This window comes from Panicum virgatum, chromosome 1N (assembly GCF_016808335.1).
Source record: "Panicum virgatum strain AP13 chromosome 1N, P.virgatum_v5, whole genome shotgun sequence".
Classification (NCBI taxonomy): Eukaryota; Viridiplantae; Streptophyta; class Magnoliopsida; order Poales; family Poaceae; genus Panicum; species Panicum virgatum.
Window position 1 is genome coordinate 14,629,997 of NC_053145.1, and position 24,816 is coordinate 14,654,812.

At 52.9% G+C, this 24,816-nt stretch overlaps 2 protein-coding genes and 1 long non-coding RNA gene across 8 annotated transcripts; 1 reads left to right on the top strand and 2 right to left on the bottom strand.

The window, feature by feature from the left end:
* Positions 1-85: 85 nt before the first annotated feature.
* On the top strand, positions 86-2,344 carry LOC120655272 (embryonic protein DC-8-like). The gene is made up of 2 exons (XM_039933026.1): positions 86-1,825; positions 1,918-2,344. Exons 1-2 carry the CDS (start codon positions 461-463, stop codon positions 2,110-2,112), a joined length of 1,560 nt encoding a protein of 519 aa, XP_039788960.1. The 5' UTR covers positions 86-460; the 3' UTR covers positions 2,113-2,344.
* Positions 2,345-3,314: 970 nt separating this feature from the next.
* LOC120655274 lies at positions 3,315-7,378 on the bottom strand. Of its 6 annotated transcripts, XR_005667402.1 has the most exons (4): positions 7,142-7,369; positions 6,203-7,032; positions 5,375-5,418; positions 3,315-5,077 (listed from the first exon to the last, which is right to left on the bottom strand). It is a non-coding gene; the product is annotated as an uncharacterized LOC120655274 (long non-coding RNA). The 6 variants fall into 6 exon arrangements; XR_005667401.1 differs by having other exon boundaries at positions 3,315-6,271; positions 6,626-7,032; positions 7,142-7,374; XR_005667399.1 differs by having other exon boundaries at positions 3,315-6,761; positions 6,896-7,032; positions 7,142-7,373.
* Positions 7,379-21,594: 14,216 nt separating this feature from the next.
* Positions 21,595-21,900, bottom strand: LOC120653339. The gene has a single exon (XM_039931098.1). The coding sequence runs from the start codon at positions 21,898-21,900 to the stop codon at positions 21,595-21,597; it is 306 nt and encodes a 101-aa protein (XP_039787032.1).
* Between the last annotated feature and the right edge of the window lie 2,916 nt (positions 21,901-24,816).

Genomic DNA, 24,816 nt, shown 5'->3' on the forward strand with positions numbered 1-24,816 from the left:
GCCTTAGGATTCGGCCCATGGCTGCAGAGGGAATCTGGAAGAGTCCACGCGTGCGGCGCGGATGAGTTGTGCTCGCACGGACTCTCATGTGCGTCGCGTCGTGTTCGTGTCCCCTCTCGCCACAAAGGCTGCGTCCGCCGCCGTGCTTCGGTGCTTCCCCACCGGGGTGAGCCGATGACGCACCACGACCTACTCGATCCCCATCCTCTCCGTCGCACGTGGCAGCTCCTCCGCACACGCGTCGCGCTCCGGCGACACGGCAGCGTCGACGGTGAAACCCCGGCCGCCGCCCAACGCAAATATTATAAGCCTCCCGCCGATCACGCCGCTTGCCCAGCACCAAGCCGCAAGCCGCTACCAGCGATCAGCTCGGCTCACACTACTACGTCCAACCCAACACAGCGACCAGGCACTCTCTCGAGGAGCCGCGGCGTCTTCGCCGGCCAGCAAGTTCGCCGCAATGGCGTCGCAGCAGCAGCAGCCCAGGAAGCAGGCCACCGCTAAGGGCCAGGAGGAAGGGGGAGGCCAGGGCCAGGCGATGAACCTGGAGGAGATCGGCAAGTACCGCGCCGAGGCGCAGCAGCGGTCGGCGGACGCCATCCGCGCCGCCGAGGAGCGCTTCAACAAGGCCAATAGCCAGCAGCCTGCGGCGTCGCAGCAGGGGGAGAGCCAGGGCCACGGCGCCCACGGCACTGACGCGCAGCAGTGGCTGGCGCAGACAGCTGCCGACGCCAGGGAGCGGTGCAACAAGGCCATGGGGACGAGCCCGGCGGGCGGCGCAGCTCCGCACGACCACGGCAAGGAGGAGCGGGAGGGTCGCGGCCAAGCCCGCGCCCATCTGACGCGGCAGGAGGAGATGGGGAGGCCGGACGCGGAGGCCGCGCGCGCCGCAGAGGAGAAACACGACCGGCGGGAGGCGAAGGGCGCCGAGGCCAAGGACGCCGGCGCGCGCAGCGCGCAGGCCGCAGCGGGGAAGGCCCGGGAGGCCACGGGGACGGCGGCCGCGAGGGCCAGGGACGCCACTGCCGGCGCGGCCGGGACGGCCGCGGAGTACGCGAAGCAGGCGGCGGCGAAGGCCAGGGACGTGACGATGGGCACCGGCGAGACGGCCGCGGAGTACGCGAAGCAGGCGGCGGCGAAGGGCAAGGACGCGACGCTGAGCACCGGCGGGGCGGCGGCCGAGTACGCCAGGGCCGCGGCCGAGAAGGCGAAGGAGGCGGCGGTGGCGACCGCGCGGACGACGGCCGGGTACACGCAGCAGGCGGCGGCGAAGGCCAAGGACGTGACGGTGTCCACGGGCGCGCAGGTGGCGCAGAAGGCGACGGAGGTGACGGCGGGCACCGCGCACAGGGTGGCGGATTACGCCAAGGAGAAGGCGGAGCAGGGGAAGGAGCGCGCGGCGCGCGCCGCCGACCAGGCGGAGGAGCCGGGCCACGTCGCGGCCGCGGGGGCCGAGGACTCGGCGTCCCAGGCGGCGGACAGGACCTCCCGCGGCATGACCGGGCAGCACGAGGATAGGGCCAAGGACACGGCCGGCGACGTGGCGCGCAGGGCAGGCGACACGGTCGCACAGGCCAAGGACAAGGCGAAGGACGTGGTGGGATCCGCGGCGCGGAAGGCGAGCGACACCGCCGGGCGCGCCAAGGACACGGCGAAGGACGCGGCCAGCAGCGTGGCGCAGAGATCGAGTGACACCGCCGCCGAGGCCAGGGACAGGACGAGGGAGACCGTCTCACACGCGGAGGATAAGTCTGCCGAGGTGAAGGACAGGGCGTCGGGGACCGGCAAGGCGGCCGGCGGCGGCGGTGCCACGACGAAGGCGAAGGTACGAGCGCGGCCGCCCGTCGTGCTGACACGTCGTCATGGTGCTGTATCTGTTGAAATGTGTGCGTAGCTGACGGCTCAGCTCTGATGCAGGGCGGCGCTGGCGAGGAGGGCGGCGGCACCACGATCGTGGGCGACGTGCTGGAGGCGGTGGGCGCGACGGTCGTCGGGCTCGCGCAGCACGCCAAGGGGCTCGTAGCCGGCGAGGAGGAGCTCGTCCCGGTCGAAGGTGAGGAGGGGAAGGCCGCCGGGGGAGCCAAGGAAGAAGAGAAGCGCAAGACTGCTTGATGGGGGAGGAGTAGCTCTGCTTCCTGGCTTCGCCGGCGAAGTTTGGGTTCATCGTCGTGTGCTGGTTTCGCGACACGTCGGCTAGGTGTACAGTAGAATAATGTTGCCTGTCGACCAGCTCAAGTGTTCTCAATTGTACTAGCCTGCCAACCATGCTGCGGCACGGGATATAGCTAATAACCAAAGTTTCTAATCTTGAGCGTAGCATTTGGTTGGAGAGCGACGTAAAATGGAATGGAATGACTCCATTTCTGATTTTAAGAATGGAGTGGTCCTATATCTATATTTGGTTCGAGAGATGGAGTGGTTCCATCTATATGTTTGGTTGGACCCACATGTCACTCAAATAACACCCTCCGTTAGCTACCGTTCTGCTGGACCCACATGTCACTCAAATAACAGCCTCCCTCCCCTTCCAGATGTGAGATGCCCCGCGAGGCCGCGAGCGCCGCCTGCATCTCGCTTGCTGATTTGCTTGCTCGGCGGTGATAGTCTGATAATAGAAGCAAAAGAGGGGGAAGGAGAGATGGCGTGCTACTGATTGGTGTGGCAATAGAGGTGGTGCTGCTGGTGCTTGTTTTTTCTTTTTCTTTTTTTGGATTGGCTGCTTGCTTGCATGCGGAAGGAGCAGGTATCAACAAGAAGAACAGAAGAGGCCTCTGCTGCTTGCTGTCGTGGAGAAAAAAGAAAAGACATGAAACACAGAGATGCCAGCAGCGGCAACGAAAGAGCAAAAAAAGAAAAAAGCCACCACCCGCAAAGGCTGCAGCCGCACCGCTGACGGTCCTCCACGCCGATCTTGACAGGTGGTGGCGCTCCCGGGCTTGCGGCAGGGAAGGAGCGGCGGCACAGGTGGGAAGGGGGCGGAGCAGGATGGGCTATGGCGCGGGAGGTGCGGCGGAGCAGGAGCAAGTGCAAGGAGAAGAGGGGGATTGACGCCGTGCGAGTGGGATGAGTTGGTTCGACTGATTTTGTCGAGCAAGCTGGTTCCGAATCTTCAAATAATATTTTTATTTTGGGATGGCTCCATCCTAATTGATTTTCAACCAAACACTGTAAAAACTAGGAAGGCAGGTGCGCTAACGCCGCGCCCGTAAAGCTGTCGTGCATTTTTTAGATAGTGCCAGTGTATGTATGGATTTTGTTGCACTGATCATGCATAATCATTTTTAAAGGTTCAAACACAACATGGGTTGGAGGCATAGAGGAGGAACATCATCATACAACATGATACTTGTTTATCTCAACAAAGAATACGAATTGGCATCCATTACAATATCGTTATGTAGTTGAATGGCCATAAGAAAGGGCAATTGAAGGCTGTACATGTACGTAGTATGCTGTTAGTATGCTGTTGATCCTGACATCCCTGTTTGAAAGGCTATCTTCGATTGCAAATATCTCAATTCATGACCAAAGCCAATCTACAGAAGCACCTCAAATGCTTCAACCATACCAAACCTGTTACCATATCCAAGAGATCTGTATTACCCCTACTGGTGATCGCCCATGTCCATGTGCTTCCATTTTCCTTGTACAATAAATGAAAATATGATATCAAGATATTAGTTTTGCGAAAGAGGTGCATATTAGGGGAAGGTATGGCCTAAATACTTAAATTTGGCAGCTAAAAGAACAAATGGGTATTTGACCTTATATCTATTGAGTTTTATGTGGATAAAAGACCATATGGGCACCTGATCTTATGTCTACTGTGCTTGATGTGGTGTTCAAAAGAAAATTGTGCTTGATGTGGCCACATAATTCAAAGAGGCAGTGTGCCCTACTCTAAGTACTCTAGAGTCCCATCTAGAATCATGGTTCCCCACAAACAAAAATATTTTAGATCAAAACTTGTGCTTTCCAGTTTCCCTAAATTGAACAGTATTTGATAACTTGAACAGCTTCTTCTTTCAAAAACAAAAATAAATGTCACTCAAGGAGTCAGGATCAAGGTTTCTATACTTTTAACAACCTAGAATCCTAATTGGACAAAAAAAATTTACCGAGATGAAAGATCGAGGCATAAGCCACTATTCAGTGAAATCCAAGGAAGTAGTACGCTAAAAGAAAGAAATCTACGTTTTGGTACCGGATCCATCCATCACCCCCTAATATGGCAGCAAAGGCCATATTGATCTTGTGTTGAGCCCCAGCTAATCATATTCTTGGACAGAAGTCTTAGCCAAATGGATAATGAAATACAACTTGAGATTTTCAAGAAGCAATATAAAATGCAAACTGATCTTGTACATTTTCAAATGCTTGCTAACTGGACACAGTAAGAAACCATGAAGGTATCACAGAGTTAATAGACAATTTGAAATCCTGCACAGGCATTCAGATTTAGTGTTGTTGCTTGGCAAAGAAATCCATATAATGAATGCAGGAATATAAATCATGTACCTCTAGCTCAGTTTGCTTTTCTGTAAAATTTGAAGAAAACCAAGAATGCTAACTGAATTGCAGCTTTTACCAGAACGGTTTGGTTTATTACTGAATATAACTGAATGACTAAGCTAATTATTGATATTGATTGAATAATGTAATAGATTGTGCAAATTCAAAGCTACCTCTTTATATCATGGCAATTTTTGCAATGGATCTTGTTTATTGAATGGTGAGAACAATATTTTGAAAGAAAAAAATCACTCAGGGCCAAGGTTTCTCTACTTTTTACAATCTAGCTAGAATCCCGAATCAGTAAAAGAATCTTACCAAGACAACAGATCCAGGCGTAGGTGATTATTCAGTGAAACCAAAGGAAGTAGCATGTTAGAAGAGAAAATATAAATTCTGAGATTGGATCTCAAATTGAGTCGGAACATCAAAAGTTGACAGAAATGATTTTTTTGACTCTCACCATTTAGGTAACTTCTCATCATGAGGAAATGAAATAATTTGGTGTCTGCATCACCAAGCCATAATTGACTTATCGTCATCAGGAAATGAAATGATTTGGTGCCTGCATCACCAAGGCACAATTGAAGTACTATGCAAAAGAGGATTCATTAGCAAAAGAGCAGGCCATCTGCATCTATTCTGACATCATTAAAAGTGTAGACTCAAGTAAGAATATGTGCATACTACAAAGGTTGGAGATATAGTGGAAGGCTCTCAAAACAAAAAAGGAAAATGGTACACATCAATATCTCTGGAAATCAATAGGCTTTTACTAACGATATAGAAATAAAGGCCAGCAAGGAGTATCATGGATATTAAAGGATATTCTAACAACAAATCTCTCTAGCGGAGCATTCACCTTTGTCAAGAATAGAAGGCACAGGGAGTAATTACATCCATAACCTGGAAAATAGAGGAATCAAAATAAACATAGTAATAGCATAAGATAAAATACATGAAGTGCAATAAGAGTAAATATCTATGGAACACGGTGATCACATAATTATTAGACAGCTAAGATTACAAATGGGTAGTCTGTCATCAGCAAAGGTAATTACACATGTATTGGAACACCTTAGGAGTGCATAGCATGGGTTGAGGGGAAACATGTTAGAGCTTCTATAAAAGAAATAGACACAAAGCAAGATGGATACACCTTTTTCTTTTATGCACAGTTAAAAGGCCGGAAGGAAACACAATAATTAATTTTCATACCAATCCTTTCACATCAATCTATCACTCTTGCTTGCCCGTTCATTTTCCTTATCAGTGACTACCAATCTTTTCATATCACTCTTGCTTGCTAGTTCATTTTCCTTATCACTGACATAATATTGTTTACGTTTGATTTGTTTCACAAAATAAGAAAACTGTCATGCCCATGAGTACAGAAGTAAACATAGCCCCACAATGCCATGACCTATATTCAAAATTTATTAGTATTAGAAACTGATTAACAATGAGAGCATGCTGGAACTACATATACCTAACCTGCTCCAATGTTAGGACATCTTCAATCTTATTGCAAGGTGCTATATATATAGTTATATCAGTATTTGTTCTACTGAAGTAAGGCTTATGAATCAATTTTCCATGTAACCCTACAAAGTTAGATATTCAGGACTCTCTCCTGCTATCCCACAAATACCACTGTCATAGACAGTGACGAATTGTTCCACAACATTACCTTAAAATTCAGACAAAGAAGACACTGCAGCAGATTATTTCATTGTGTATGTAATTGCTAAATTCTCCCCTGCAGGTATTAGACTGTTAGTAAATTTTCCCCTTTTCAAACATAGAACAAACACTCTCGGGATTCACCCAACATACAACAGCTTAAACTGAAGACATAATCTGTAAGTCAAAGAGGTTAGGGTATAGGATAAATCCAATGTAGTGGAACGAATTGGGATTAGAGAACCACAGGCCACGACAGAAATATTGCAAATCCTATAATGCCAAAGATGCATTTTATTTTACCTCTAGATTTATCAGTAGGTAACTACAAAATTAAATGGTTAGTGATTGTCCAGCTTATCGAAGACACAAAAAGAAAAGTTTAGTTGCAACCAACAGAGAGCAGTATACATATAGTGGTGATATGGACCTGTGAGCCAACGACAACTGATGATGGCGACGACGCATTCAAGGAAGAGCGGGAGGGTAAGGTACTAAGGTGACGCTGACGCTGAATCTACATCCGGCATTGAAGCACCTCAATCAAGATTGATGCGAGGCTGTCACTGCAGGAGGATAAAGGGGAGAGGGGAGGAGAAGTACACGGCCATCCAAGGTTGCACATGGAGGATCAGGAACGGAGCCAAGGAAGAGGCACAGGCTTGCATCCAACTATCTGAGCGAGGGAGTCTAACCATACCTGCATGCACTGATAGAGCCCCTTGCAGATTCGGTCTCCACCCACCTCCCCCGCGGCCACGACATCGAGCCTTCTTCACGGCCAACGGCGGAGGAGGGCCGCGGGATTGAGTCGAAGGGCCGGCGACGACGCTGCAACTGCGAAACGGAGGAGGCGAACGACCGTGAGGCGAGGCGTGATGAATCAGGCAGAGATGATTAGGTCCGCGGGCAAGGACGACACGCAGGTCTCCCGTGTGAGCCTCACTTTTGGTGCGCGTTGCGGTGGCGTTCCCCGCTGGCGACGAATCCGTCGCTGTAGCGACGCCATGGAGCCTTCCTCACGGCCTAGGGGGGAGGAGGGCCAAGGGATTGAGTCGAAGGGCCGGCTTCGAGGAGATCGGCGATGGCGCTTCGACTGGGAGGCGGAGGAGGCGAACGACTGCAAGGCGAGGGGCGACGAATCTGGTGCGGACGATTTGGTCCACACACACGGACGACGCGTTGGTCTCCCACGTGGGCCTCCCTCCTGCCGCGTGTAATGGCGTAGGATGGACGCGAGCGACCAGAGGCTGCTGCGTGGTGACTCTCTGTGTGGTAACTTTTTTTTTGCACGACGCGCGGCACGACGGGATTGGCAGGAAGCGGAGAGGCTCTCGCAGCGCTCTTTTTGGTTGAGCGATATAGAGTTACATAATATAATACTAGGACGGGGCGGCTCCATCCTAGCACATTCCTCCAACCAAACACACCCCTAGTGTTTGTGAAATATTTGGGACAAAATACTCATATAGATATATACATACTTATCGTTTCAACGGGGTCTGATAAGCTCTATATTTACACACAAAAACAATCATAGTTTTGGATGTGAATGGTTTTTGATTGGAAAAAGTTCACTTTACTCCCATCTAACTATTCTCAAAGTTTGGATAACTCTATAAATTATAACTTGGTTTAATTTATCCTTTCTAAACAATACTATTTTGTTCATTTTACCTCATAATATATTTTATTTTTTTCTTATTTCTCCATACACTACATTTTAATTTCAAATTTCAAATTTTGCAAGATGATGGACATCACAATGCATAGAAAAATATAATAATTTCTCATAGTTTTCAAATAGTTTTCATATAATTTTAAAATCCAATAATTAATTTATTATTAAATATTCTAATTTATAAAAATAATAATTAAAAATTATGATATAGTTTTGCTAATATGCGTTATAATCTGTACTATTATTTTATAACTGTACTATTATTTTTATAAAATTTCAATTTTAAATTCTACACAAAAACATAATTTGTATTATGAGCTAATTTGAACCAAAAATATAATTTAAATGATAATTTAATAAATAGTTAGAGGTTTATTCAAACTTTTGGCTATAGTTAAGAGGTAATTTAGACTTTTTTTAGTTTAACCATATGTATCGGGTTGTGATAAGATTTATACTTAGCAATTATGTTAGGCATCTGCAATCATAACTTTTTTTCATTTCACATAGTACCAATATTTTATATCAATGTGTTTGATTTGACCCTATATTCATATCTGGTGGCCTTATGCGAACATAAAATTAAAAATTACTACGTAGTAACATAATTTGTATATATATTCTGTATAATTAATAAACTCAACGAAAAAAGACTTTATGTATATATCTAGAATAAATTATATAATTTTGCATAACAAGCATTTGTCTAAATGAAACAACTTATATGACTTGCGGAACTAGATATTTCTGCACCTAGACCAATCAAAACTGCACTATAAAATATCTTATTAATAATACTAAATCCAATATTACAATCCATATAAATTTAAATTGTAACTTAAATTATAATATAAAATATTAAAAATAATGAAACTCCAAAATAATAAAATAATAAAAACCTCTTCCTAAGTGATAATATGATTTCTTCGAAAAGTGCTAATAGGAATAAATTACAGATATATTTTGATGATAATTAAAAAAGAGATAATTGTAAAATAAAACCTTAGTTGATTGTTAATCTTACTTGGATCACATAAATATATATATGCACTTTAGTAGGGAAGTGAATAATAAAAAGAAAAGACATAATATAAATTTATTGGTTAAGTTTGGGCTAAAGAATTTGCCCGTGGGCTAGCTAAAAGCAAAACTAGTCCAGAAAAGGGCCCAGCACGAGCCCATGCGGATGGACTTTCTTTCTCTCAGATTTTCAGATCCATTCACGCTGACTTGACTACGCGACGATCACGGCCGCTTCCAAATTGGCATGCAGCTATGTAATCATCTGCACCTCTGCTCGTCGGGAGTCCAGGAATGAACTGATGTTCAGAGGTCAAATTGTTGTACCTTACAAAATGATGTCATTCGTGCATCAACGAGCTGGCCAAGACCCGGAGAAGTTGGACAGGATAGTGGAGCTTATCAAGCATCTCATTTGACTTCAAAGTCCACGGTTGACTTTAATGACGGTCTTTCTCATTTGTCGTTTTCTGCCAAGTGGAGATAGCGGTATGTTTTCTGTCGCCATTGTTTCATTAAATCAACAGGGGAGATGGGAGACCAAATGGTATCGTGTTCAGGGGCTAGCTAGCTCCTTTGTCTAGACTCAAGAGGATTTAACACGGCAAAACCAGCTACCTGGAGTTTTTTCATGGTTGAAATAAAATTCAAAATCACTCGTACTTTTCGTAACTAGCTCCTTTGCTTTCAAAAAGGTCTTATGCAGCTAGATTCTGCAACTGGTCTTGCCTCTTGGTAGCCTATCAAAATGCTAAACATGTTACTTTGGAAATACCTTGCATCACAAATTCACAGTTACACAGGGTATTCGGGGCATTTCTTTCAGTGTAGATCCCCGAGCGTAGAGACAATTAACCAGTTCCCTTCTTTAGGGATAGCAAACCTTTTATCTATACTATAAAAATCGAAAATAATTGAAAGCTTTTTTCATATGGAATGGGTTCACCGTACCCCTCGTGTTGGACCCACATGTCAAGGTGGAGGGAGGTGGGAGGGGGACCCATGAAAATTGTGAGTTAGAAAACGTTTCTGCTAAAAAAAATTTAAATATTTTGTCACCGCCACCTCCTGCATACGCACCTCGGTGCCCCGCTCGTGAGTCACGTCCCCCCCGTGCCTGAAAACTTTCGTGCTCCACCCTCTGCATCCATTGCAGCCGTTGCTGCTGCCGCAATGAGGAAGATCATAGAGGGGTGTGGACCTTGGCCTTGAGCCATTGCAGCTCGGCGATGTCTATGGCCTGGATCTGCGTGGACGGCTTGCCGATGGCTTCGTCGGTGGCTTTGGTGCGGCTGTGCTGGGGAGTCCTCACCCGCGGGCTCGGTGAGGAGGCAGCGTGGGGGACGTGAGAGGAGGCGGCCTCGCCGTCAGGGTCTCGTGGCGGCGGATACCGCCGGCCCTCATGAGTCATGCCTCCACCGCTCTCCTTCAAGCCTCTGCCAGGGACTTGCCTCCCTGCAGCCGCCATCAGAGGTGGTGGCTCCCTACCACGCAGTCAGGGGACGGGTAAAAGAGGACGCAACAACTCTGCTAAAAAAAGAGAGGCCGCAGCAATGGGGCCTCACCCCTGAGCATTTATAGCCATTTTGTTACATACATGAGAGAATACACATATAATATATTCAAATAATTCACATGACTCTTAAAATAAGCATGTATATAATATATACAGTTTGATCAAATTCACTGTCAAGTGCTGCTTCATCATCATCGTCAGCATCCTCCATGTCTTCATCTTGAGCAGGGACATCATCACCAGATGCTCCTTGTGGCTCTAGAGAAGCATGGACATCATCACCAGAGGCAGCAGGAACATCATCACCAGAGGCTGCGGCCTGTCTGGCCATAGTAGCATCACCATCATCACCAGAGGCTGCAGCCTCTCGGCCAAGAGCAGCGGATCCTCGCCACTGTCGTCAAACAACAATGCTTCGTACAGCGGCAACGCTCCTCGTTGCTTGGCCTTGGAGCACGGGCCGAAAGCCGGCGACCAATGAATCGACAGTGATGTTCTCTTTCTTCAGTAAATGCCGTCCGCCGGGGGGCTGTTTGTAAAGAAAAACTTCATGTCTATGGGGGTTGGCTCGACGTTGTACTTGCCCTCAGGAATTAGGATTCTGCTTAGTGCACTCATTCACTTGTCATACGTATGTGCTGATTAGGATTATACCGAGCAAATATTATTGTCTCAGAGGATCGATGGTATTTTTCAATTATTTGGATTTGTTTACATCTGTGTTTGCGGTGTAGGGGTTGACATGTTTGGGAAACAAACTTTCTCCTGTTCGAAGACCTGTAGTGTTAACTGTCAAATCCACTAATTGTTTCAGTTTGACTTAGAAAGTCTAGCACAGAGTTCAGGAGTCAAGATTAGTAGGAGACTATTATAGCCATGTTTAGACGACCACTAGGTCATGATCAGTTGCTACTTTTGCCCATCAACATGCTTGAATAAAAAAAATTATAACGTTACAAGTGATGCATTTTGACAAATTCATATAAGCACTGCAACTCATTATACTGAAATTTTAATTATTGTTATATCAACTTATCGCACGCGCGTGCGGCACGCGCGGACCACCTTGCTAGTTACCCTAAAAGCAGGCCCGGCCCTGAGGGGGTCGAGCTGTGCAGCCACCCCGGGCCCCCAAAACATAGGGGCCTCCCAAGGTAACACGCATACATATATAGTATACTTGTAAATGGGCTAGGTTCACACAACAAGCAAGAAGCAACGCTAGAAGGCCTACAAGCTAATCACGTAGTCATGCTTGTCTAATTATCAATTGCGTACCACGCTAGCCGACTCATCGATTCCTTGAATTCTCATTGTCGTTGTTCATTCACTCACCCTGATTGGATTCCAATCTCACTGCCCGTAACTCGTAAATCATCTGATAGACTGATACTAGCCCCTTCATTGATCCTTCGTCTTTGAAGTCAGAATTCATCTGTTACCATCTACCCTCTATATCTACGTTTGATAATTATCTTTTTGAAAATTTCAGAGCCCTCATGTCATCTAGAAGACACCCATCAAAGTTAAAACTATTGAAGAATTATTTCAGGTCTATAATATCTCAAAAAAGATTAAATGGTTTGGCCACTTTATGCATTGAGAATAAATTATTGGTAGATCAACACTAATGCCATCATCGATGATTTCGCATTGAGAAATGCTAAAAGAAATTTTAAGCTAATATGTATAAATTGTATGATATAAATGTTGCTTTGGACACTTTAAAGTGTTTTTGACTACTACTGTTATTGTTATTATTAGTTCATAGTATTGTTAGGGGGCCTCTCTTTTTGGTTACGCCCCGGGCCACCAAAAACTCAGGACCGGGCCTGCCTAAAAGTATGAATGATGACCACCTATGTTGTCGATTCCATTTCAACTGATGCCAAATAAGGACTGGGCACTATGCCAATAAGGACTGGGCATTGCAACTGGCTGCAAGTGATGCCAGAGACCTAGGTTTTCCTACGGTTCGATGACTTCACGGCGATCCCATCGCCAGTGAAGGAACCACGTCTACCATGCGGCTCTTCCTTCCCTCATCGTGTAGGCTGACCAAGGGCCTAATTCAGCTGCCGGGCCTTGGTGAGAGGTGGAGAACCTATGGTTTCGTGGTAGCCTAAATGCTTTCTAGCTTCTTGCTTACTCGAGAGGGGGTGCGGAAGATGTCGTCAAGATCATCCAAGGCAAGCACCTAGCAGATGGGTCTGGATCTCCTGCAGAAGATGAAGGCAGTCTCCCCAAGGAGAGGACCGCCAAGCACAATAAGTTGCCTAAGCTGGAACTGTCGTGGCTTGGGAAATGCCGCAACAGAAAAGGAGCTCCGCAACCTAGCGAAGCACGCCGGCACCCCGCACGCGCCCTGCGGGTGCAATGCCTCTCAGGACGCGCCACGCTAGCCGCCATACTCGCGCCATGACGGCTGCCGTGCTCGCACCTCGCCGCTTGTTGTGCTCTGGAAGAAAGAGCGAAGGGGGGAGAGAGAGGAAGAGGTGGCCACTGGGGAGAGATGAGGGAGGAGAGAGATACAGAATAAGGAAGGAGTGAGGATAAGGAAGAAGTGCTCGCTGTCGCAGCCAGTAAAACATCTTTAACCCCGCTTCCTGTGTCCAAACTTTCTACGGGCAGGTCACCTCATCACCCGTCCTAAAAAAAGTTAAATAAACCAGCGGCCCTCGAACTTGTCTCCAGGTGTGTCTCTGCGGGAAATGGGCGACTACTAAACTACTCGATTGCTCGTTTGATGTGCGCTTGATCGGATATGGTCTAGCACGCAAAGACTCGAGGATTTAGACTGGTTCAGGCCGGATGCGCCCTACGTCCAGTATGGGGGGTGATGTTCTTGCTCTATTGCTCTCGAACCCGGGTGCTCAAAGTTCAGAGGGGAGCTTACAAGCTAGTCAAGCAGTGTCGAACCTCTAGGAGTCCAACCAACCCTTTCCTATGTGGGGGGCTTTCCCTTTTATAGTCCAAGGTGGGGCCCCCATTTACATATATCTAGCGCTGTGTCTTGGCACCGTCTGGGTGTCCTTCGTTCTTGTCAGTCATCGGGGCCCACTCGGTCGGTCGGGAGTGGGGAGGCTTGATCCTAGCGATCTTCTTGGGCAACGGGTTGTTCAGGTGCTGTCCCATCCTAGACCAGTCGAGGCGGCCTGGTTAGTCGGATGGTCGCTCGGGGGTTACCTCCGGTCTTGTCCGCCTGGGCCTATGTCCCTTGTTTGCAGGGACTCCTCTTATCTCCCTTGCGTAGCCCCTGCCAGCGGGACCGCACGCCCGGTGAGGGGTGCCATATCGAGGTCAGGCCGGGGGTGTCCGGTCACACTCATTGGCGTAATAGGGAGGTGCGCAGGGAGGGGATGTCCATTGACGCCCCCCTCCTGTAGTGTCGCGGGGCCCGCATAGGCGGTGCTGTCCCTTTGTCAGGGAGTTCTGTAGCCTATGTCTGCACTGCAAGATAAGGGAAGCCATCGTCATGGAGCCAGCGCGGAGGCCTGGCTTGATCGGCACACCTGTCAGGGAGGGCGGCTGTCTTGGAGCGCACGACCTGGGTCATCCGGCGTGGCTCTGACCCGAGGAGCCAGGTCGGGGGCTGCCACGTGTCCCGGAAGGTCGGGCTCCCAGCCGTGTTGCCTTATGAGCGAAGGCAGCTACCCACACGGGTTGATGGACCGTATCGGGCCCGGCCCAGGGAATTTGTTGGGCTTCCTTCTCTACGAGTCAGGCCCGTCAGGTGCCCCAGGTTTACACCCCCGTCAGAGGCCCCCCGAGTGGCTCTGTGATTTTTGTAATTGCGGAGCCACTGGACTCGGTCTTGACGACCCCTGGCCGGGGCGTCCCATCTGCCTGCCTATGTTCCTGGCTTTCGGCGTGCGCCAGTGCTGGCGTGACGGGATCGTGCCGGTTTTGATGGCCGGCCGGGGCGCTGGTACTGTGGAATCTCGAGGCTGGTCATCGCATCTAGTTGCCACGCCGTGGATGCCTCGATTTCCCCTCCTACTCAGGACCGCCTCCCATTGGTGGGTCGTGCGGTGATCGTGTCCCGAGTGGCGCGGTGGTCGCTTGGCAAACTGGCGCCGTCCCGTCAGCATTCAAGACGGGGTTCGGTTAGGTGAGGGCCTTTGGTGTGCCCCGTTTCGGCTGGCCCACTGAACGCTAGGGCCGTTTGTGCCCACGATTGCCTATAAATAGGGGTGTTGTGGATACATGGTTCCACATAAGAAAAATGGATCATGCAAATCTCTTTAGCAGTTCTCTTCCTCACACCCCACACCCGTCCTCCAAATGAGAGTGGGCATGGCTTATGTCTCTGGTGCTAGAAGAATGCTTGCGAATGGCGGGGGATCCTCCTCAGGCATGAACTTGTCAGCGAGTTCATCCCACCAACCTTTGCCCGGCGCCGAGAAGTTCGAGGGCTTGCTGCTGGAGTTAGGCAAGCCAGGCCACTGGTCTCCCGGCTCCCTTGCCAATCGGGGAGGGGGCTCCCAGCTTCTGGTGGCCTTCTTGGACTCTCTCCTCGGCGTCGGTTCGGAGACCTGGTGATGGTGGACCTATCCTGCCACGGGGGTCGCCCCTCTCCGTCCTTCTTGCGAGTGCCGCTCCCCCGAGACTTCGAGTGGGTGCATCACGCGCCATCGGCGCGGAGCTGCGGATCAGCTGCCTCATCTTCCAGCTATAGCTTTAAGGTGGCACAGCTTGGTGCCGTGCTTCGTGGCAGCGGGGGACGGTCATGGGCTTCTCTCTCATCTGGCAGGGTGGTCTTGCAGCCAGGATGGGTCTCCGCGCCTCTGTTTGGAGGCGGGCGGTCCTCTGAGGTGCGACTGGAAGGCGGACGCGGCCGTGGGAAGGAAATCATGGCCCATTTTCCAGTGCCTGAGGGGGATATCCAGAAGCGGCGTCGGCGAGGGGTGAGGGCTAACCTCAACTCCATTAAACCCTCGATGGCGTCGTCTGCCTCTACCTCCGCCGAGGGCTCTCGGCGCGGCTGGTGACAGAAGAAGGCTTGCGAGGTGCTACAAGAAGTCTTGCGACGTTCTTTGGCCATGTCCTCCAGCTTGCCAGGTAGCAGCCGCCGCCTTAGCCCCTTTTAGTTGCTCCCTTTGTGGGAGTAAATGGATTTGATCCATTGTATCCGCTGTTTCCCTGAGTCGAGAACAGCTAGCTTTCGTTTGTTGTAACGGCTTCCGGCCGATTGTTTTAAGGAGATGATTAATGAAATAGAGTTAGCCCTGGGGCATTTCTGTTTGTTTATTTTACCGCACTGTCTTTTCATTTTCTTGCCTCAACGATGGATGACTCCACTGCGACCGGTAGTGATCGGAGGAGGTGAACCCTGCCACTTGATCTAGATGGACCGGAATGGCGGGTTCGGTGAGCTCGATAGCGGGTACGCCCATTTAAGGACAATTTGAGTGAAGTCCGACCCTGCCGCGGACGACCGGGTCGACGGAGCCCCATTGGGAGCACTCCACTGCTCTACAGCCTGCATCCCAGTCAGATACCCGAGCCGTCAACCAGCTCGGGGGGGCCTAGTTGCCCTCCCCCCTGGAGGGGATTCCGTGGAACGCTAGAGGCTGGATTAGACAAGAAAATTTGAGACGACCTGATTGCTGCCGGGGCAGGTCGGGATTGGGCTGCTTGGTGCTCGTCTCGGTTTTTCTTCCCTGGCTCTTTGGGTCAAGACGGCGTGGAGCCCTTAGCGGACTGGTCTTCGAACCTTGAAATCGAATCGTGCGGTTGTGATTCGTTTGAGGCATGGAAACGGTTCGCCGTCTTCCCTGCAATTGGAAATGAATTGATGACAGGGATTTAATTGAAACTATGGAATACACACGCGTGGAGCCGATGCGTTGCGCCGGTCGCCACGGAGAGGTCCGTCTGTGCCGGCTCGTGTCTCGAGGCATCGCTTCGCTCGGGAATCGCCGTGGGGTGATGATGATGATCGCCTATTTAACCCCCTGCCTCCCGCCGCCTCATCTCAATCGATGTTGTTGCCTGCCAGTTCTCGGAGAAAAACAGAGAAAAGGAGAGGGCGAAGGCATAGGGGAAAAGAGAAGGAGGAGGAGTGCTAACCGCCTTCATCGTTGTCGTCGATCTTCTCCTAATGGCTGACGGCAAGCGCCCCCGCGATGAGGGGTCCAGTGCTCCACCGCGCGGTCCGCCGCGGGTATGCCGTGAGCTCTTCCGGGGAAGGTATTTTTTGACGCCGTCCTCGTTCATCTGTCCCTACATTTTACTTTGCTATGTTCGTGGTGATACCTGCGCGGTGGTAGGGTGCCGTCGACGGGTCCGGGAGCGTGGATCGCGGGGCAAGGCGCGTTGGGCCGTCAGTCGGCCCCGTCGCCTCTGGCTCCTCTTTGTCTGGCGGGCTTCCGACGTGGGATGGAGCTGGGGCGTCTGCTGCTGCCGGCGGCGGCTCGACTTCGTCCTCCGTCGCGCCACCGGTGCTGGTCGTCGCGGCACCGTTGGTCAAAGCCACTGTTGCGCCAGGCTTGACCACGCCAGGCTTGCCCGCGCCGGGTTCGCCTGCTGCATCCGCCCCATCCTCGGAGTCCGGCTCTGCGGAGGTCCACCCTGACATACCGGTTCTGCAGCGGGAGTGCGACTTGGCGCGTGGTCGCTACTCGGCCGCATCGGTCGAGATCGAGCACCTGCGGGAGAGCCTGTGGGTGGTCGAGGTGGCTCGGGGCACTGCCGAGGAAGAGGCCCGTGCGGCGAGGGATGCTGTACTGGACGCCCAGGCCTGTGCCTTTGGTGAGTTCCGTTCTTGATCATGCCTCCTATCCCCTATTCTTCCTGCAATTTCATAATTTTTGCCCGCAGTACTGGAGGAGGAGTTGGAGGCCGTCCGCCGTGAGGTGTCGGACTTGCCGCGCCGCCTCGGCGAGGTGGAGGACCAGCGCGAGGCCCTGGAGAACGGCACACTCGTTGTCTTCCGTGTGGCGGAGCCGCAAGCGCCCATGCGGGTGGATCAGCTCCACGCCCTCCCCAAGATCATCCGCTCGTCGGTGAGGCTGGGGATCCGTCGTGGTGCCGCCGCTGCTTTGGCCTCCGTTCGGCTGCGCACTGGGCTGCACCTCGGGGGAATCGACCCCGGCTTCCTGGAGACCTCTAGCGCAGCTGTTCGTCGGCGGGCCATATTGGACTTCGCCGGGTTCGGGTGGGTCGTCGCAGTGGAGATGGACGTCGACGACCTCCTGCGGCGCGGACCCGGAGCTGGACGGTCCGTAGAGTCCCAGCGGGACGGAGGCGGAGCATGGGGCCGGCCGGCGGCTAGCTTTTTATTTTGCTTAATTATGAAATGTCTGTAAGTGTTGTGCCCCAAGCCGTTCGTGCGGCTTTGGTGAACTCCTGGGGCGTTCACCATGTGTGTGGCACCCCAAATTATGTTTAATTTCGTGTTTGCTTCTTATGTTTTTGCTCCGTTTTTCATCTCGCTTGGGTTTGTTTTTTCGAAAAAGTTATGGCGTTTGCTTTTTGATTTGGTTATGGGAGTTTCAGTGTGTTGTGTGGCAGGAGAAACCGGTGTGCGCGTGCTGCACAGTCAGTCCTAGTGAGGCCCCCGAGCGCCTTGGCCTGAGAGTGCTCAGGGCAAGGGGCTATAGAGGCGAAAAACAACATAAAGTAGAATGGTCGAAGACCATGGTCTGGCCCCGAGCTCTCCGAGCCAAATGTGTATGGGTCGGGGTGCTAGAAACCAGAGAGCTTGTGTGTTGTGGGCAGGTGAAAAATGCAGGTGTCTGGCCCCCGTGTGATTCCGAACCGGGAGTGGCCGGGTCGGGGCGCCGGGTGAGTGCACTGTGCTGTGCGGTGAGGAAAAAATTGACAGGTGTCGGGGCCCCGAGTGCTCCAAGCCGGAAGTGGTCGGGGCACTTGGACTGAGCCGCTAGTGCTTCTTACGGGAAGAAACGCCGTAACTGTTCTATGTTCCAAGCATTGGTTAGAATGTTACCGTCGGAGTCTTTTAGCTTGTAGGTGCCTGGCAGTATCACCTCTGCGATGCTGTAGGGTCCTTCCCATGGCGGCAAGAGCTTGTGCTTGTCCTTCGTCGTCATGACTCATCGGAAGACCAGATCTCCGACCTGCAGCGTCCTCTCCCGTATGCGCCTCTCGTGGTACCTGCATAAAGTTTGTTGGTAGCGGGCCGATCGATGTAGCGTTGACAACCTTGCTTCCTCTAAGACTTCCATGGTGCCTCTGGGCTTCGGCTGCCGTTTCTGGGTCAAAAGCTTTGACTCTTGGCACACCATAGTCCAGATCAGAAGGGAGCACGACTTCGGAGCCGTATGTTAGGAGGAAAGGTGTTAGCCCTGTGGATCGGTTAGGTGTGGTTCGCAAGCTCCAGAGCACTGCCGGCAGCTCCTCCACCAAGCGGCCCGCGATTTTTTTGAGCATGTCAAAAATTCGTGGTTTGAGCCCTTGGAGGATTAGGCTGTTGGCTCTCTCAACTTGCCTGTTTGTGCGTGGGTGTCCGACCGATGCCCAATTGATCCGGATCCCGTATCCTTTCGCGAACTCTTGGAAGTAGTGGCCTGTGAAATTGGTTCCTTTGTTGGTTATGATGGAGTTGGGCACGCCGAATCTATAAATGATGTCCAGGAAGAACTTAACGGCCTCCTTGGAGTCGATTGTGGTGATTGGTTTTGCCTCTATCGATTGCGACAAGTAAATGGGTGAACCCTCCTGGTGCCTTCTTCAATGGCCCGACCATGTCCAGGCCCCACACGGCAAATAGCCATGTTATGGGAATGGTCTGAAGGGCTTGGGCTGGCAGGTGGGTTTGTTTGGCGTAGAATTGGCAGCCTTTGCATGCACGGACGATTTCTTCGGCGTTGCGTAGTGCCGTTGGCCAATAGAATCCTTGTCGGAAAGCTTTTCCGACCAGGGAGCGTGGTGCAGCATGGTGTCCGCAGATCCCGGTGTGTATCTCGAGAAGAAGCTCCTTGCCCTGGGCAATGGGGATGCACTTCATGAGAATGCCAGTTTCGGAGAGGCTGCGTTTGTAAAGCTCGCCGTCGATTACAGCAAAGGTTTTGGCTCGTTGGGCTACCCGGCGGGCTGCGTTGTGTTCCTTTGGAAGGACTTCATGTAGGAGATAAGCCAGTAGATCGGCTCTCCAATCAGTGCTGTCTGCCTGGCCTGGGTCGGGTTGGCCCGTTGCTAAGCAGAGTGGGCCCTCGGGAATTTGGTCAGGGGCTGGGTCGGATGGGGCGTGCTCTGTTTTTTCTGCATGCCCTGTTTCCTCTGTTTTTGTCCTATCTGCGGCCGGCTGCTTCTCTCGCGCTGATGGCGTGTTCAGGTCGTTGTCCAAAACACCGTTGGTTGCCGGCTTGCGCTCGGCGGCCATCTTTGCGAGAGCGTCTGCATCGGGGTTTTGCTTTCGTGGGATGTGGTGGAGCTCCAGACCCCGGAATCTCCCTTCTAGTTTACGGACTTCCTGGCAGTATGCGTCCATGAGAGGGCTCTCGCAATTGGAGTTCTTCATGACCTGGTCGATTACCAGCTTGGAGTCGCCGTAGACGTACAGGCGGGTTGCCCCGGTGTCGATAGCTATGCGGAGGCCGCTGATGAGCGCCTCATACTCGGCAAAGTTGTTTGACGCGGGGAAGTGGAGGCGGACTGCATACTGGAACTTGCCTCCTTCTGGGGAGACCAGGACAACCCCAGCCCCTGCGCCGGGTCCCATGACCGACCCGTCGAAGTAGAGGGTCCAGTACTCGTGAGAGATTTCTGGGGTTGGAGCTTGAACTTCCGTCCACTCGGCGATGAAGTCGGCCAGGGCCTGAGACTTTATTGCCGTGCGGGGCACGAACTTGACATCATAGCCCATCAGCTCGACTGCCCATTTGGAAATGCGCCCCACGGCGTCGTGGTTGTGAACAACTTCACCGAGTGGGAACGAGGTGACGACCGACACCTCGTGCTCAGTGAAGTAGTGTTGCAGCTTCTTGGCCACCATTATGACGGCGTAGAGGAGTTTTTGTGTCTGCGGGTACCGTGACTTTGTGTCAGTCAGTACTTCGCTGACGAAATACACGGGACGTTGGACCTTAAGGGCGTGTCCCTGTTCTTCCCTTTCAACCACCAGAGCGGCGCTGACCACATGGTTAGTGGCTGCCAGGTAAAGCAAAAGGGGTTCGCAGGGATTCGGTGCCACAAGCACCGGCGGAGAGGATAAGAGAGTCTTGAGGCGGTCAAGGGCCGCCTGTGCCTCCTCCGTCCAGACAAAGGTGTCGGATTTCTTGAGGAGTTTGTACAGCGGCCGGTCTCGCTCTCCCAGCCGGGCAATGAACCGACTGAGTGCTGCTAGGCACCCGGTTAACCTCTGGATGCCTTTGACGCCGCGGATGGGTCCCATGTTGGTGATAGTCGCGATCTTGTCGCGGTTGGCCTCAATGCCACGCTCGGATACCATGTACCCGAGAAGTTTGCCCTTAGGCACACCGAACGTGCATTTCTCAGGATTCAATTTGATGTTGAACCTCTTGAGATTTGCAAACGTGGTGCTCAGGGTGGCGACTAGGTCGTCCGCGTGCGGCGTCATGACGATGATGTCGTCAACGTAGACCGCGACCGTTGCCCGAGCCGGATCCGACCGGTCAGGGTCGATCGGCGGGTTGATCTGGTCGGAGAAGCAGGCTTGCATGCATCACTGGTATGTTGCCCCTGCATTCTTAAGACCGAACAGCATCGACACGTAATAGTACGAGCCAAACAGCGTGATAAAGGATGTCGTGAGCTGGTCGGATTCCTTCATCGCTATCTAGTGATAGCCCGAGTAAGCATCTAGAAAGGATAAGATCTCGCATCCAGAGGTGGAGTCAATGATCTGATCTATTCTAGGCAAAGGAAAAGGGTCTTTGGGGCAAGCCTTGTTCAGGCTGTTGTAATCGACACACATCCTCCATTGACCAGTTTTCTTTTTCACAAGGACTGGGTTAGAGAGCCAGTCGGAGTGATAGACTTCTTTTATGAAGCCGGCGGCTAACAGCTTAGCAATTTCTTCTCCTATGGCTCTACGCCTCTCATCGTCGAAGCGGCGCAGGCGTTGCTGGATGGGCTTTCATCCCGGCAAAATGCGGAGCTCGTGCTCAGCGACCTCCCTTGGTATGCCCGACATGTCGGACGGCTTCCAGGCAAAAGTGTCCTTGTTGGCGCAGAGGAAGTCGACGAGCGCGTGTTCCTATTTGGCCGACAGCTGGGAGCCGACTCGCACCGTCTTGGCTGGATCGGTGTCGTTGACCATGATCGACTTGGTCTCATCGGTTGAGACGAAGGCTGGTGCCTGGTTGGGCTTGCCAGGGTCAGGACAGCACTCGGGAGTGGTGGCGCGAAGCTGGCCAAGCTCAGCTGAGTTTGCCGCAGTGGTGGCGAGGTCGAAGTACTCGCGGCTGCTGACGTAGGCCTGCTCGAAGGAGCCGCTCACTATGATGACCCCGTTCGGGCCCGGTAGCTTGAGCTTGAGGTAGGTGTAGCTGGGCACCGCCATAAACTTGGCCTAGGCGGGGCGTCCGAGAATGGCGTGGTACGCCCCCTTCCAGTCCACCACCTCGAACGTGAGGGTCTCGATGCGGAAGTTGGCTTTGCTGGAAAACGTGACCGGGAAGTCGATGTTGCCGACCAGGTACTCCTTCATGCCCGGCAGGATGCCATAGAAGGGGAAGAGAGAGGCCTGCAGGCAGGCTCGCGGGATCCCCATGGCTTCCACGGTGTCGATGTAGAGGATGTTGAGGCTGCTGCCCCCGTCCATCAGCACCTTGGACAGGCGCATGTTGCTGACGACGGGGTCGACGACGAGAGGGTAGCTCCCAGGCCGAGGGATGCTGGCCGGATGGTCATCCTGATCGAAAATGATGGGTGTGGATGCCCATTTTAACTTTCTGGGAATAGAACTCGCGGCAGCACATACCTCGCGGAGCCGTACCTTCTACAGTCGCCTGGAATATTCGTCCTCCAGGCCGCCGATGATGACCTAGCACTGGTTCACGTCCGGGAACGCTCCTTCCGCCGGCTTCTCCTTGTCCTGGTCAGCGTCGGGCCTCTTGTCACGGTCATCGCCGTCGGTCTTGGCTGTCCTGCGGAGGAGACGCTTCATCATATCACAATCCTTGAACTTGTGGTTCACCGGATAGCCATGGTTGGTGCATGGCTTCTCCAAGAGCTGGTTGAAGTGGTCGTTTCTAGGAGGGCGCTTATCTTGGCGCTCGGTCGCCGCGACCTCGCCGGTGGCGGGAGGTCGGCGATTCTTCTTGTTCTTCCTATCCTCGCGGCTTGAGGATGGCTTGTCGCAGTCATGTCGCTTTTCCTTTGCCACGTGCTAGTCGCGCTCGAAGACGGCCCCGACCGCCTCCTCGCCGGAGGCATGGCTGGTGGCGATCTCCAGGAGCTCGTGCATGGTGTGCGGCTTCTGGCACCCTAGTTTGTGGACCAGGGTCTTGCAGTGCGTCCCGCTGATGAACACGCTGATGAAGTCGGCGTCGACGACGCCTGGGAGCGAATTGCACTGCTTGGAGAAGCGCCGGATGTAGTTACGCAAGGACTCGCCGGGCTCCTGCTGGCAGTTCTTGAGATCCCAAGAATTGCCAGGACGCACGTACGTGCCTTGAAAGTTGCCGATGAACACTTTATGGAGGTCTGCCTAGCTGCCGATGGAGTCAGCGAGCAAGAATTCCAGCCAGGCGCGAACGTTCTCTCCCAAGCATATTGGGAGATACTGGATGATGAAGCGGTCGTCGTTTGCTCCTCCGGCCCAGCATGCAAGCCGATAGTCCTCCAGCCACACGTCGGGGTTTGTATCCCTAGTATATTTCGCGACGTTTGCCGACAGCCGAAAGCGCTGGGGGAAAGGCGCCCCACGAATCGCCTTGGTAAAGGCGTTTGGTCCGGTGGGGTCTGGGTTCGGACTCCGGTCGTGATCCACGTCAGGGTCGCAGGGGCGTCCCCCTCGCTGGATCGGTGAGAACTCCGGATTGGGTGCATATGCCCACGCGTCCTCTGCTCGAGCGGCCACGCGGTCGACGTCGGCGTGGTGCCTCACCTACTGCCGGCCTTGGATCACGCTGCACGCGTCGTAGTTGGGACCGACGCAGTCATGAATCGGTGGCCTCGGCGGGAGAGGAGCGGATGCCGCCGCTGGGGCTGGCGCGCCGTGCCGGTGGGGAGTGTTGTACCTCGGATGGTTCCCACCCATGGTGGCTCGCACCGCTAGTGGGACAGGAGGCAACGGCCTGCCGGTGGTGTAGTGATGCGCTCTCCGCTTGCTGGACGGCGGCGAGTTCCACCAGGTTCCTCACCTGGCAGTGAAGGTTCCTCTGGGCCGGATCCTCCGGCTCTGGCAGTGTCTGCAGGAGGATCGCGGCCGCTGCGACGTTTTGGCCTGCACGGAACTCTTGCGGGCGCGGGGTTTATCCCCTTTGACCCGAAGGGAGCCCGTGGAGGCTGGTCCATGGGCGGGGGCATCTGTTGGCGATGGCGGAGATCTTCGCCGTGAGCCTACGCGTTGGCGAGTGCGCGCTCGCGGTGGTCCAGTGGGCTGTGCGTCTACTGAGACGGCACCACCTCCGGCGGCGGGTCGTTGTCGGCCATGGCACACATGCGCGGCGGCGGGGATGTTCCCTACAGGTGGTTGTCTCCCGTGCTAGAGGAATCACTCAGGGGATCCTCGTAGCACAGGAGGTCATGGATGGAGTCGGAGTAGCTCTATGTCATGCCCACGAACTGGGATGCGGGTTGGCGCCCTTGGGCGGCCTTGTGCAGCTCCCGAACATAGACGCTCGCGAAGTTGCGTAGACCGAACGGGAGCTGCTCCGAGAATGAGCGGGGTGTTGGGAGCGGAGGTCCGCTCGCGAGCAGCCGAGAGACGTTGGCCAGGGAGTAGAGAACCATGTTGACGTCCTCGACGGCGGGGTTGGAGGCCATCATGAGCGCGATGCGGTGAAGCACCGCACGGGTCGGCTGTGATGGCCAGCGCTTCCTGATGCGCCAGCGAATCGATCGCCGTCGCCTCAGTTTGTGAGGGTTGGGAGGAGGAACAGGCTCCTCTGCGGCCGCCGGAGCGGCTTCCTCCTCATGGAGGCGCAGTGCACCGAGCTGGTCGGTGACGAACTCCAGACTTCCAAAACGGAAGGTCTGGGAAGGCGGGAATGGTGGAGGCACCCACGATCCGTCGCGGGGGATCGTAGGGAACTCCAGGGAGCCGAAGCGGATCGTCTCGCCACAGCTTGCCGCCAGAGCGGCGAATCGGGTGATCGGAACCATCCACTCGCCGAAGCAGTGAATGCACCAAGCGCTCCCCACGGACGGCGCCAAACTGTCGCCGCGGGAAATGGGCGACTACTAAACTACTCGATTGCTCGTTTGATGTGCGCTTGATCGGATATGGTCTAGCATGCAATGACTCGAGGAT